This window comes from Rosa chinensis, chromosome 5 (genome assembly GCF_002994745.2).
Source record: "Rosa chinensis cultivar Old Blush chromosome 5, RchiOBHm-V2, whole genome shotgun sequence".
NCBI classification, from domain to species: domain Eukaryota; kingdom Viridiplantae; phylum Streptophyta; class Magnoliopsida; order Rosales; family Rosaceae; genus Rosa; species Rosa chinensis.
Genome location: NC_037092.1, coordinates 62,348,718 through 62,361,485, shown reverse-complemented (window position 1 = coordinate 62,361,485; position 12,768 = coordinate 62,348,718). Strand labels below are relative to the sequence as shown.

The 12,768-nt window shown below is 36.8% G+C and overlaps 1 protein-coding gene across 1 annotated transcript; it reads right to left on the bottom strand.

Annotated features, from left to right (window-relative positions):
* Positions 1 to 577: 577 nt before the first annotated feature.
* LOC112167755 (ABC transporter G family member 28) lies at positions 578 to 12,294 on the bottom strand. Its single transcript, XM_024304818.2, has 14 exons — positions 11,768 to 12,294; positions 11,596 to 11,672; positions 10,697 to 10,972; positions 9,751 to 9,814; positions 9,491 to 9,637; positions 9,168 to 9,202; positions 6,753 to 6,826; positions 5,622 to 6,541; positions 3,915 to 4,211; positions 2,829 to 3,287; positions 2,258 to 2,406; positions 1,336 to 1,625; positions 1,097 to 1,230; positions 578 to 1,002 (listed from the first exon to the last, which is right to left on the bottom strand). The coding sequence occupies exons 1-14, from the start codon at positions 12,067 to 12,069 to the stop codon at positions 852 to 854; spliced, it is 3,375 nt and encodes a 1,124-aa protein (XP_024160586.1). The 5' UTR covers positions 12,070 to 12,294; the 3' UTR covers positions 578 to 851.
* Between the last annotated feature and the right edge of the window lie 474 nt (positions 12,295 to 12,768).

The following is a 12,768-nucleotide window of genomic DNA, read 5'->3' as shown; positions in this document are numbered from 1 at the left end:
AAATTGTTTTACGGAAATAAATATTTGTTTTAAACCTATTGCTTCCTGCCTTCCTCGTGACTAAACCAAAAATTTCTTTCTTAAACAATGTCTCAAGTATTTGAAATACTCAATTGACTATGAAAATAAAAAGAATAAAAAAAATTATTTTTGTCAAAAAAGGAAAGGAAAAAAAAATGAAAAGATTGAAAATAGGAAAAAAAAAAAAAAACCTGCCCATATTCAAAATGGGTATGGGTTTACCCGTTTAGAAATGGGTTGGGTAAATACTCATACCCGCAAATTATTTGATGGGTATTACCCACAAACTATTATTGGGTGGGTAATACTTGCTGGGTAATACCCAATGGGTGTAAATACTAACTCTAGCCTTCTCGGCTTCTCCAAATTGCAAAATAATAAAGGCGACCTACCGCCGTCCGCCGCCCTTCTCTTCTTTGCCTCGGGAGGGACTTTATTTTTTGCATGAAGAGGGCACATAAAGAATAAAATTTTGAAAGGTATAATAAGCAACTCATAATTTGAAGCATGTGACACCAAAACTCTTCCTTATTTTATTGTCTTGCTAAAAAGTATTTTGGGCAATCCACATTTTGGTGAAGCACTATGGCACCAAATGAGTGCTTGGGTTTATGGTATAGAGAGATAGACATATAAATAGATAGATATAGGAAAATTGTTGGAGCAAAAAATATACAGATTTGTTGCTTCAAAGATTTCCCTCAGTATGCACAGTTGTTCATCTTTTCATTATCTTTAGAGGCTACAAGAGTAACTAGTGAGCCAAGTATCTTGGTAGATCATTTTCATCTATGTACAGAAAGAATGGTAAAAAGGATCACAGACTGATTCTACTTTTTGAAGACCAAAATAATGTATGCAATGACTCTTGTTAATACACCCAGAGTAATGAGCATGGCTAAATTAGGGTACCAATTCTTGAGGTCATAGTGACTCTTCTGAAGTGTAGCACATCTTGTTATTATCCACACCCCAGAGTACCTGAAAATACAAGAAAGCAAGAACCACTATAATATCCATATGGCAAAAAATGGCAGGCAGTGATTGCATATAAATAAGGATGGGGATCACAAACTTTTGAGCATTTGCTACGAGAAAAGATTCCAAAGCCCACTTAGTATAGCAGAAGTTAGATATTTTTTCCACAATATGGCTTTCAATAGTATTGTTTCCTACTAGAGTCAAAACGACTGGGAGAAGCACGGACCACTGCATATCAGAAAAGTGGCGTAAAATTGGAAGGAAGCACCATACACACAAAAACGTATTACATTTCTGAAGCAAATAATTTCTCTATGTGGAAAATCATCTTACCAGTTGAGCTGGACCGGGAGCCAGGTATATGGACAAGGCATAAGCTATACCAGTTACGCAGTAAACCAAACATAACAAAACGACATAATTATCTGTGACAGATGATCTTGGATTGTTGAAGAAATAGAACATGGAGAGGTAAACGAGAGGCTTGATGACCGTATTAAAATGGTCCACTGTATCTTTTGAAAGAAAGTAAGCCAAGCTACTCATGCCAGCAGAGCTCTGTCTCCAGTAGTGCAACTTGTCCAGTCCAAACGTTCTCAAAGCTGCAATCTTGCCAAGGAGAGCTGAAATTGAAACAAAGTGGGATATGTGAGAAACAAACATATCCTGGAAAAGCTATCATTCGAGGACAACAACATACTCTAGTGTTTTCATACAAACACACTGATCAACACATAAATAAGGATGCAACAGCCTGGTCCAATATGGGGGGATGCTGGTGGATCACAACCAATCAGCAGCCTTTCTTTTCAATATTTTCATCTCTAACTGTTTATCAGTAAATGGTATAGTAGGTCTTAGAAACTGTCCTAGTATGTTTAGCGACCTTTAAGGGTTTAGAATTCGGGATTTAGGCATCAGCCCTATCTCCTAGACCCTAAGCTCAAATGGGAGCATTTCAAATCTATTTCAAATAACAATTTGTATTCATGCATGAAACTTTTGGTACTTAACTGCCCAAGTGTTTGTAGTTCTCAACCTCTTGCCTTTTTTTTCAATTTTAATCGGTTCCCACATCCCTTGGGTAGCAATTCACTGGCAGTAATTTATTTTATTTATTTATTTAATTTTTTTTTTTCATGTGCCTCTTTGAAGGCTAAAAATAATGAAACATCCAAGACCATAAAGTGATTTTACCACAGCTTAATTCCAAAGGAAGTATTGCATGATTAAAAAATAAGAATATTTTACTTACAAACTGCTATGACGGTGTACATATAACCATGATAACCGAAGGTCTCCTCGCTTACTTTAGCAAGAACTCCTAAGCATGATCCAGCAAGCAATAAAATAAGAAAATCTATTGCTTGTGTCCTCGATTCTCGTAATCGCTGCTTACCAACCCTGAAAAATCCAGGCATACAATGAATCAAGCTGAATCATTAAACGCAACTGAGGAATTGCATTGCAGACTTTCTGAAACATCACAATAAGTGACAGTGAACAATGCATTATAGATTTATAGGGATGCTTAATTGTTAATAGCCAAATCTATAATGTACCAATATCTACTTGTTCCAGTACCCATGTTTTTGTACTGGAAACAGTCAAATGAAGTGCTGTCACAAAATAATGACATGTGTGTGCAACAAGCACTGCAAAAAATTTCGGAACCAAATTCTACGTTCTACAGCTAAAAGTCCCAAAGTTATAATGACACTTGCATAAAAATATAGAACATATGATACGACACTTATTATATCTCTATATCTCTAGAAAATTAGGAAGTTTTCTTGCAATGAGAATATAAATTATGGGATATCCACCTGCCAAGGAAGTATCTATATTGCAGGAACATGCCAGGGGTAATCCGCTCCGATAAGTCACTCGACTTTAAGAGATTATGCTGTATATTGTCCTTTTTCACCTCAACATTACACTTGACATCCTGCCAAAAACCCTCCGATCCAGAATCATGAGCTGAACTGTCACTTGTTGATGCAGCCATTCCCTCAGAAGTCTGAAGCATATCCATAGGAACTGGGTACCCATTATGAAGCATCCACCTAACGGGTAGTTGTTTATAGTCCACCCCTGAGCTTGTGCTTGGTTTTACTAAGCCTTCCAAAATGTCAATGAAATAGTCTGGAGGATTGACACGATCAGGAACAATAATCCCAAGGCTCTTGAAGTACTCTTCAACTTTCTTCACTGATCCATGATACACTGTAAGCCCACCTTTAGCGAGAAGTATCAAATCATCAAACATCCTGAACAAGGTGTAGCTGGAACACCAAAAATATTGAAATGAGGAAAGAAATTATTTCATAAACTAAAACGAGGGGAAAAAATGACAATTTGATTGTAGTAAAATTCCTATATTTCTTTGTCTATCCCCAGTACTCAAGTACTCCAAAGTTCCACAAAGTTCAACAGAAAAATCAGTATCCCAATTCCAAGGACATTTCTTTCATGCATTCACATCATTGTAGAAAGATTTCATGTAAATGTTTTGGATTTGCACTCTCCTTTCTTAAGAATTCAATCTCATTTTAAACCATAAGAGTACAAAGAAAGAAGTAGAGTTAAAGTAAAAAGGAAAGCATACAAATAACTGTGGCCCCCAAGGCTTTTACCAGTCATCTTTTCTCACATTCAACTTTCATTAAAATGATATCCAAATCAAATTGTATTCAAGTTTAACCACAATGTAGGGACACCTTGAATCATTTGCATTAAGAGAATGGTCTCTGCTTTAAGATAGAAAGTGGACTATTAGAATACTGACGGATATAAGGAAGGCATAAGCAACATATTTCAGACCATGTGAAAAGGACCTTATCCCAACAAACGGACAAAACAACAGTTACCTTAAAATGTGCATTTTTAGCATTTAATAAAAGATCAATTACCTGGGCTGGTGGACAACCATGCAAATGTTAACTCCTTCAAGAGCCTCACGTCTAAGAGCTCTAAGTAGCAGATTAGAAGATGAACTATCCAAACCAGATGTGGGTTCATCTAAAATTAGAAGTGATGGTTCCATGACCATTTCCAGCCCAACATTTACTCTTTTTCTTTGACCTCCAGAGATTCCTCGCTTCTCTACCGTTCCAACCAGGGAATCCCGCACTGCCTGCAAGCCCAAGGATTCAATAACTCTTTCAACAACCAGGACCTTTTCTGGTTGAGGCAGATTGGAAGAGAGTCTACAATAACGAAAATCCAGAATGAGGCAGATGGTAGAAGAACAAATGTCAGTACCAGTAAGTGGTTGTGAACAATGAGGTAAAAAAAGAGATAAAGAAAAAAATAAATAATAAACAAACTAAACCAAAAAAAAAACAGCAAAGAGGATCACTTATCAGTGTCTTACTTATACAAGGAATTGACTATGTTTTGTTCAGAAAAGTAAACGTAAAAAAAGGAAGAGGCTATGTAGAATTATACTAAGAACAAGAAACACGGTTTTTTTTTTAATCTTTTGGTTTATAATTCATCCAAATGAACAATGATGTTCTGTACATACGTGATCACATTTTTTATATCCACTAATATTGAATGACATAAACTAAGATGCAGGTTGGGATAATTATATGAGATAACACAGACTTCAAATATCTCAATAATTCCAGGAGACATAGATTTGCCAGAGATAAAGGAAAGGAAAGAGCGAATTTCAGGTGAGAAAAAACTTTTAGTGGGTGACCCCCAATTACAGAAGACATAGCATGCAGCACAGGAAAAAGAAAAAGAAAAAAAAAAAAGAAGAAGAAGAAAAGTAACAATATAGAATAAAATTTGTTAAAGCACCGGAAGCTTAAATAGTAACAAAATATATGTATTCACAAGTTCACTAAAGATTAAGAATTATATTATAGGTAAAGTTCTTTTCTTAGTCCTAGGAAACAAAAGTGTTCGACTGTCTGAAATTCATTGCTAGAAAATCAAGGGTTCTTTTCCATGAGTTCCATTATTGCTCAAGGAAAATGAACCTTAAAATAGGAAATAGGAATCCATTCCTGGACGCAAAGATTGTTGGTTTCTGATATTGAAGTTGTGAACTATATTTCAATCTTGGAGAGGGGACTCAAACTTGTGACTCATCCAACATTATGGATAAGAAATGTCACTAGACGGATAGCTAGTTGGTTGAAGTAGTGAATGTTAGGGCTCCTTAAAGTAATTCACTAATGAAACAGAAACCAAGTTTTGCCCACACATTACATGCTAGCTGGAAATAGGTTGTCACAAGATTGTTCTGGAAGCAGCATAGAGGAGAAGAAAGTTTAGAAAAACCATTGAAGTCCAAAGGCCTAAGCAGCAAGGGAAAACATGAAGCAATCTAACATGTGCAGCCCCATCTTGCATATGAAGAGGTAGATACATGCAAAGATAGACAACATAAAGGTATAGCTCTTGCTGCACCTTGAAAAATAACAAATAAATGGGAAATATGCACTGGTGATTTTAAATCCAAGACCTTCTGTAATCAGCGCTCTGGTACCATGTTGACAACCATTGGACCCCAAAACTTGATAGAACAGACTAACAACATATATAAAGCTGACAAGAATGCCGAAGGAGTATCCTGAAGGATGGTACTAAAATGTGCATACCTGCATCTTGCGCTGAACCAGAGATTTTCTTCCACTGTCAAATTGCCATGCACAATATCATCCTGTGGAACAAAGCCTATGATTTTCTTATATGAGTTGATAGATTCCATCTTTCCATTTACAAGAACCATACCACTCATGGTGCACCCTCTCACTTTTCCTAACAAAGCATTAAGAAAAGTTGTTTTTCCTGCTCCAGATGGACCCATGACAGCTGAAACCCGGCCTGGTGATATTTTCCCAGTCACACATCTCATAAGATGTATATTTTTCCCTTTCAATGTGAGGGTTAGATCTTTAAAAGCAACCTCAATTGGAGGCCTCTTTTGGATTTCAATTCCACCAGCCATTTGTATAACCCCAGAGAAGGTTAAGTTTGCTGTCTGCTCCTGTAAAGCCTTTTCCTTCTCAATTTGACCATATGCATACTTGAAAATCTGGCTTTGGGTATGCAACTGCTTACCTTTTGGTGCGTTCTTTTTAATATTTTTATCACCTATCTCTAGATTAAAGCCTTCATTACTATCTGGGTCATTCTCAATAGCATGTAACATTTGTGTGAGGTTGCTTTTTTCCTTTTTCTTTCCTTTAGATGTTGCTGCTTCAGATGCACCTATCGCAGTCAGTGGCATAGGTGGCAAGGCACCATCTGTTCCAGGTTTAGCTTGTCCTGTTCCTTTCAGCTGGTCCGAATGCCTGGTGGATTTTCTGCGAGAAAATGTTCGTGAAAACTGTGTTGAGAGTCCAACAGCATGCTTCTTAGCAATGTCTTTTGCAGATTTCCATTTTTCACGTGCTTGTGCTGTTTCTCTTACACTTTGAACAGCCTTTTCCCTGGATTTTGCTTGTCTTTTCTCTCGGGTGGCAAGCACTTGATCAGTACAGTTATATATAATAATAAGTATAACTATTATTGCAGCCTGCATTGACAAGTGAAGGTCATCAGTTATGATGGTTGCATATGCAATTAGTTCAAAAAGGCACAACAGGAATACAGAAGAATTTATTTTATCTTTTTCATAACACTTGGAAAATACAAGAGATTCACTGTTAAGCTTTTGAAATATAGTTATGCTGTGAAAATTATGTTCATCACCACTTCACTATAAAGAGGCAAGTGAGACCACTCACAAAAAGCATGATACCATATGCAGTAATATTTTGATTTTCTGATTTCGCATTACAACTTGCCATTTTGAAACATCCTGCAAGTTCAACAATAATGGTTATTACCATAGACTAACTAAAATTATAAGCAGACTAATATATAGTTAGACTCTAGAGGATATACTACAGGTAACTATAACATCTTCCAACATCTAACACGATACTGACCTACAAAACCATCTTTTGTCACATGGGAAACTTTTGTTAACATTTGCAATAGCGCTTGAAAACTGGCATTGCGTTTATTTTGAAAAATATATAGATTTTATTAATCAACAGATTGATACAGTAAAAAATAAAAATAAAAATAAAAAAGTGGACAAGAGTTCGACAAAAGAGAACAGCATCAGAACACAAAATTACATCAACAGCAACTTTGCTAGGATTCACACTGCTCACCATAAGAAACAAGATACCTAGACAATGCTACCTTCCAACCTATCATAATCCAACAAAGACCATCTTTTAAACCCGCCAAAAGCAGACAGAACCTTACTCTCTCCCAAAAGCTCCTCCACACTGCACTTATCCAGTCTTCCAAAATCTTTCGATTTCTTTTCATCCAGAGCATCCAGATGACATCCAAGAGTCCAAGACACTACAACGCCATAGAACTTTGGCCTCCAGCCCTACAGGCAGTTAGTTATAAAACTTGCCCAATTCCACAGGAAACTGAGTTTGAAATTTCAATATTAACCAAACAATACAAAGACTATTGCGACTCACAACCCAAGTCCCAAGTACACCCAAGCTCAACTTTTTCCACACTACTCCTGTTCCCCTTGCACTCAAATTCCCTATTTTCTCTTTTGGTGACTTCTCAACCCTTGCAACCCTTGGTTCTTGAACTCTTTAGTACATCCACTGTCCCTTAGTGTTCGCCCTTTTGACTCACAAATACACTCTCTTATATAGGAGGACCTGTTGTCAACCATAACTGACTTTTACTACTTTAATAAACCTAAAACATTAAGTCTCAATAAAATGTTAACTACCAGGGGCAAGAATGTCAAAAAAATAGCAATAAAAAAAAATGAAAAATGAAGAGCGAAACCATTGCCTGCTCTCAATACCAGTTCCCACTCATCAGGCTGTAATCGTTTCTGTGAATGTGTGTGCAGCCTTCTCCACTAAGGTTAACCTTACTTTAATAAAGAAAGGTTATATATATATATATATATATAGACATATAGACACACACACACACACACACACACACATATACACATACATACATATATATCATTCAGCTGGAAACATTCCTTACTGAACAAGGAATTTCAAGCTTGAAATTTTCCTATAACTCCTCTTTTCAAACTGGACCTTAACCACAGCGCAAATTTGAGACACTTTATTTTGTTGGAATTAAGAAACTTTTATAAAACTAAAACTTAAGAATTACATCAAACACAAGAATTACATCAAACAGAGCAATATCATCCAATCTCAGTACTACAAACACCTAGCTAGGAGATGTCTTCCAATCCAACAAAATGGAGCAAAGACTTGCATCCTTAAAAGCAACTGAAACAGATTCGAAGAAAGAAAACCAAAAAGCAATATGTGGAGGCTGTTAAAACTTTTCTGAGGGTTTCAGGAATTTAGTAGCAAGGGTAACCCTTTCTCTCCAATGGAAATCTCCAAACCACTTCCCCAGAAGAGAATCATTCCTTGCTACTAGATTCCTGAATCTCAACCCTCCTTTCCCTCTATCTTTGGACACCACATAACACCTAACTAGGCATAAGGCATGCAATTGGTAGCTGATTTTTAGGCCTGTAAAGTAACTTTGCTTTTCTTGTACTCTATGTACTAGTCACAGCCAATATTTCATAAAACAGCCTAGACTCTGCATTTCCACAGAACTTTGGCCCTTTACCTAAAAACCAAAATCACTAAGCCTCGCCTCATGGTGCATATGAGAGATCTAATATTATTGTCACTAGTGTAAGACCGGCATAGGAATTGATAATTCCAGTTGCATCGAGACTTTCTCAGACACAACCTCACAAGATGATTAGGTTGAAGACAGTATCAGTGCAGGGTGGGGGTCATATGAAATGGATGCCAACAATACCCTAAACCCTAGCAAGCAATTGTGTCTTCTTTCGCATATCTGATATAACACTTTTACCTTGTTGGCAGTTGTTGCCTTCCTTATGGAGTAACTATGTAGTTATCTATTCAAGATTTCCATGTCTACAATTTGGACTCAAATTTCAGATTGCCAGTCTCAAAATTAGATGTCCCTAATTGAGTGTTTCACACACTTAAAACAGAAAATAGAAAAGTTGAGATCGCGGTCATCTATTAAAAACATGAGTGCTAAGAAAATTGAAAGTCTTCTGATGAAAAACATACGTGTAAAGAGAAACTTACCTTCCTGAGATGTGGAGCCCAGCCTGCAATAATGTCTGCAATGATATACAGAAACTTTAGCATCAATATAAATAAAGTTAGCAACAGATGGCTTCACTATTTTGGATAACAAACTTTTTCACAAACTTATAAATTCTACAAATTAAGGGACTAGATGCCATTATGCATTTATTAAACAACGGTGGAAAATAAGAGACGCAGGTTTTGACAATGCAAAAGCACACTGAAATAAAGAAAGACAAAAAAAAAAAAAAAACACACACACACACACAACTTGCAAATTTAAGGACAAAGTGCTAAAAGTTTGGGATAATTATCAATACCCACTACTGCAAGGATTTTTTTGGATGCTAGACGGACAGTATGATCCACCCGAACAGAATACCTCTTTACTACTCAAGACATCAGCCCACCTATCTGCTCCTCCACAAGTGTGGTTTGGCTTCCCTGGAGGTAGGTGATAACGGTATCTGTAGAATATTTCTGCTGATAAATATTAATGTATGCTAAGCATAAGAAGAATGCCAGATGAAAAAGAATTTAAAAGGAAAAACCAAAAGCTCCAAAAAGGGTATGAACTCACGGCACACATATACCAGTAGTGCTATTGAGCTTTCCAAGTGGGCAGTAAGCACCTTTTGGGCAAGCTTCACAGAAAAGTTAACAAACAAAATGGAGTCAGGAACACCCAACCATGTCAAGGATAACTATTGGCTTCTGTCTTATATATGTTTCTACAGTATGAAAGAAATGAACACATAAAAATGAGCACTACAACATATATGAAGAAAAAAATAAACAATATAAAAGCATCAACATATAAAAATTCATTTTATTACAGAATTATTGCCACTTCACTATGGGTATTAGTTTCCTCATAATTCAGACATGGTTCTTTACATGCTATTCTTAGTAATTGGAATATCGCTGTGGTCTAGTTATGTTGATTTTACTGGTGTTTTTCTTTATGCTATCTTGATTGCTGTGGCATAGTTATGTTGATTTTACTGGGGTTTTTCTTTATGAATCTTGATTTGTAGTCCTGATCTTTTAGCTAGCATTCTCACTGGACATCTTGTCCCTTGTGCTGTACTTGTTTTTTCAATATATTTGTTATCAATAATGATTACAGAACAATTTCCATTTCTAAAAGAAAGGATTAAACAACGCTTTGGTGGAAAATTATCCAACGAACAACTGGGGTCTCTGAAATGTGCTATCCTTAATCACTAAATAATTACACCTTTGATGATTAGCCAACGTCAGGTGCTATCTGAATAGAGATATCTGCACACTTTATTAATTCTGGAAGTGCGAGGGACGGCATATATATTGATGGTTAAAACTTTATATGAAGGACCATGAATATGAATATTTAGTTTAACCATAGTCCTAATATTAATATTGATAAAAGTCAAAGGAAGTTCAGAGATATTACATAAGCAACAAGAAGTGAAGAACCATGTTAACTAGTTTGAAATAGAAATGTTAAGAAAGGTAATTATTTTCAGCAGGTTTCAAGGACTTACGGATCATGCAAGTAAGACCATGAGGGCAGAAAAAACCCTCACAACAAGGTGCACAGTCTTCAGTTCTGGCAGGCACATATGTTTTATTTTTCACGTCAACTTCCTCAGTAGTTCCACAAGCCCACCCAGGTTCACATCCAGGATTCCATGTAGACAGGTTACAGTTCTTATTCGGTTTCAATTTACTGCTTTTCTTGACTTGTACTAAACTTTCACCATACATCGATAATTCTTTAAAAGTGCACAACCGCTGCGTAATCATTCCCAAACCTCCACCTTAAAACAACATCAGAAACTTGATTTAGATGAAACTAGCCGAACTGGTGATTGAATTATTACGAGTGGGATATACAAAAAGATAGAGAATGAGAATGTTCAGATTGGGAGTTCAAACCCTCTAATTCAAACCTTTGTTCCTACAGAAGTTATGCCAAAGTACTGTTTCCAACAATCTAAATTTAAAGAAAAAAGAATACAACTCTAAATGGTCTTCATGTCAATTAAAAAGGCAAATAACAAAAACTCCAATAACTGTTTTTTCAACAATGTTTCTTACGTCAAACTTATCCTGCAAACCTTGCGTGAAGAATTTAGTGAAGCAAACATTCTAATTGGCAGCAGCAGAGAACCAATGCAAGACAAAATGATAAATATGCATTGATTCCAAGAAAGAAAGAAACCTAGTTTCCAACTACTCATAAAAATACTGAATTGCTAATGTCTCCTAATCACTGTAAACTAGGTGACACATATTCTGTTCTCAGTTTCAACCAAAAAAAAAAAATTGTATTTTCTGCTTTCTATCAATCTTCTTAGAAAACTAGATTCATATCTTCTACACACTTTTACAACCTAACCAGTTTCCCCCAAAAGCAAGAATGAAGTGAGGTGGTGGTAACCTTTCATTTTTTTGGCGCAGTTGGTAATGAATGTTGCATTGTCTGAGAAATTGAAAGCCCCATTCCAATCCTCGTCTCTGAATCAAAACGAAATCGCACATTTCATTCCATCAAATCAAATCCACTCTACAAAAATCACAAAGATAGAGAGAGAGAGACGAGCACAACTCACACGTCAATGACGCAGTAGCTGAACGAATCCTTGAGTTCATCTTTGAGAATGGGGGTGACATTGGAGAAACGACTCAAGATGAGTTCGGTGGTGAAGCCCTTATACCCGGCAGAGACTCCGTCTCCTCCTCCACCACCACCGACATCGACATCGCCATCGCCTCCGCCTCCGCCTCCACCACCGCCATCGCCGCCGCCGACGTCCTGGCTGAAAACACGCGGCGCCGGGGGCCAAACAAGGCTGAGAGCGAGCACATGGAGAAGAACCCTAAGAGAGAGAAAGAGGTGCTCTCTGCTGAACATATCGAGCGCCTGAAACAACAGTGGAGAGCAAATGATTCGATTGGTTTGGAGGGAATTGAATGGGTGCGTTTGGGTTTAGGGATTGGGGGGAGCGAGAGGCCATGAGAAACAGAGAGAGATTGGGGGTTTGCTTGTGTTGCGGAGCAAGAAATGGCGGGGAGAAAGATTTGGCGAAGGAAAAGGGGGAGAGAGGAGGAGGAAGTTGGTGGGACTTCCAAGTCCCAAAACGCGCCATATATGATCTACGTGAATGCTACCATTCAAAAACAGACCAACTTATATATGATTTTTTTGTGAATTTTTTTGGGTGATTAATTTTTGTAAAAATTTAATTCTTAATTTACCCCTATAGAAAACTAAATAACAAAAAAATATATAGAAAAACCACAACCAAGGTTGTGGGTCTCCATCTTCCTCTCCCTCACTCTTTCTCTCACCTGGGTTTCTTATTGGCTATCCAATTATTGGTATGTGTATTGTTATATATTCATAATCAAGACCCAATTGTTAGAATTTAATTATTAATTAGTAATTTGATATATATATATATATATATATGTGTGTGTGTGTGTGTGACTGATAACTCATCCTCTGTGTTTGCACCGTTCTTGAAAGTTTCAGCCCTAAAAACCAAGCTTCTTATTGAGGTTTGTGATCTAATCCAAGTTTTCTCTTTATCTCTGTCACCATTCAAATTCA

Excerpts from the sequence above, each read along its gene's own strand:
- LOC112167755 (XM_024304818.2), bottom strand. The coding sequence starts at position 12,069 with ATGTTCAGCAGAGAGCACCTCTTTCTCTCTCTTAGGGTTCTTCTCCAT. Across the intron at positions 11,673-11,767 it reads AGCTACTGCGTCATTGACGT|AGACGAGGATTGGAATGGGG; the intron begins GTGAGTTGTGCT and ends GTTTTGATTCAG. Across the intron at positions 1,626-2,257 it reads GTACACCGTCATAGCAGTTT|CTCTCCTTGGCAAGATTGCA; the intron begins GTAAGTAAAATA and ends TTTCAATTTCAG.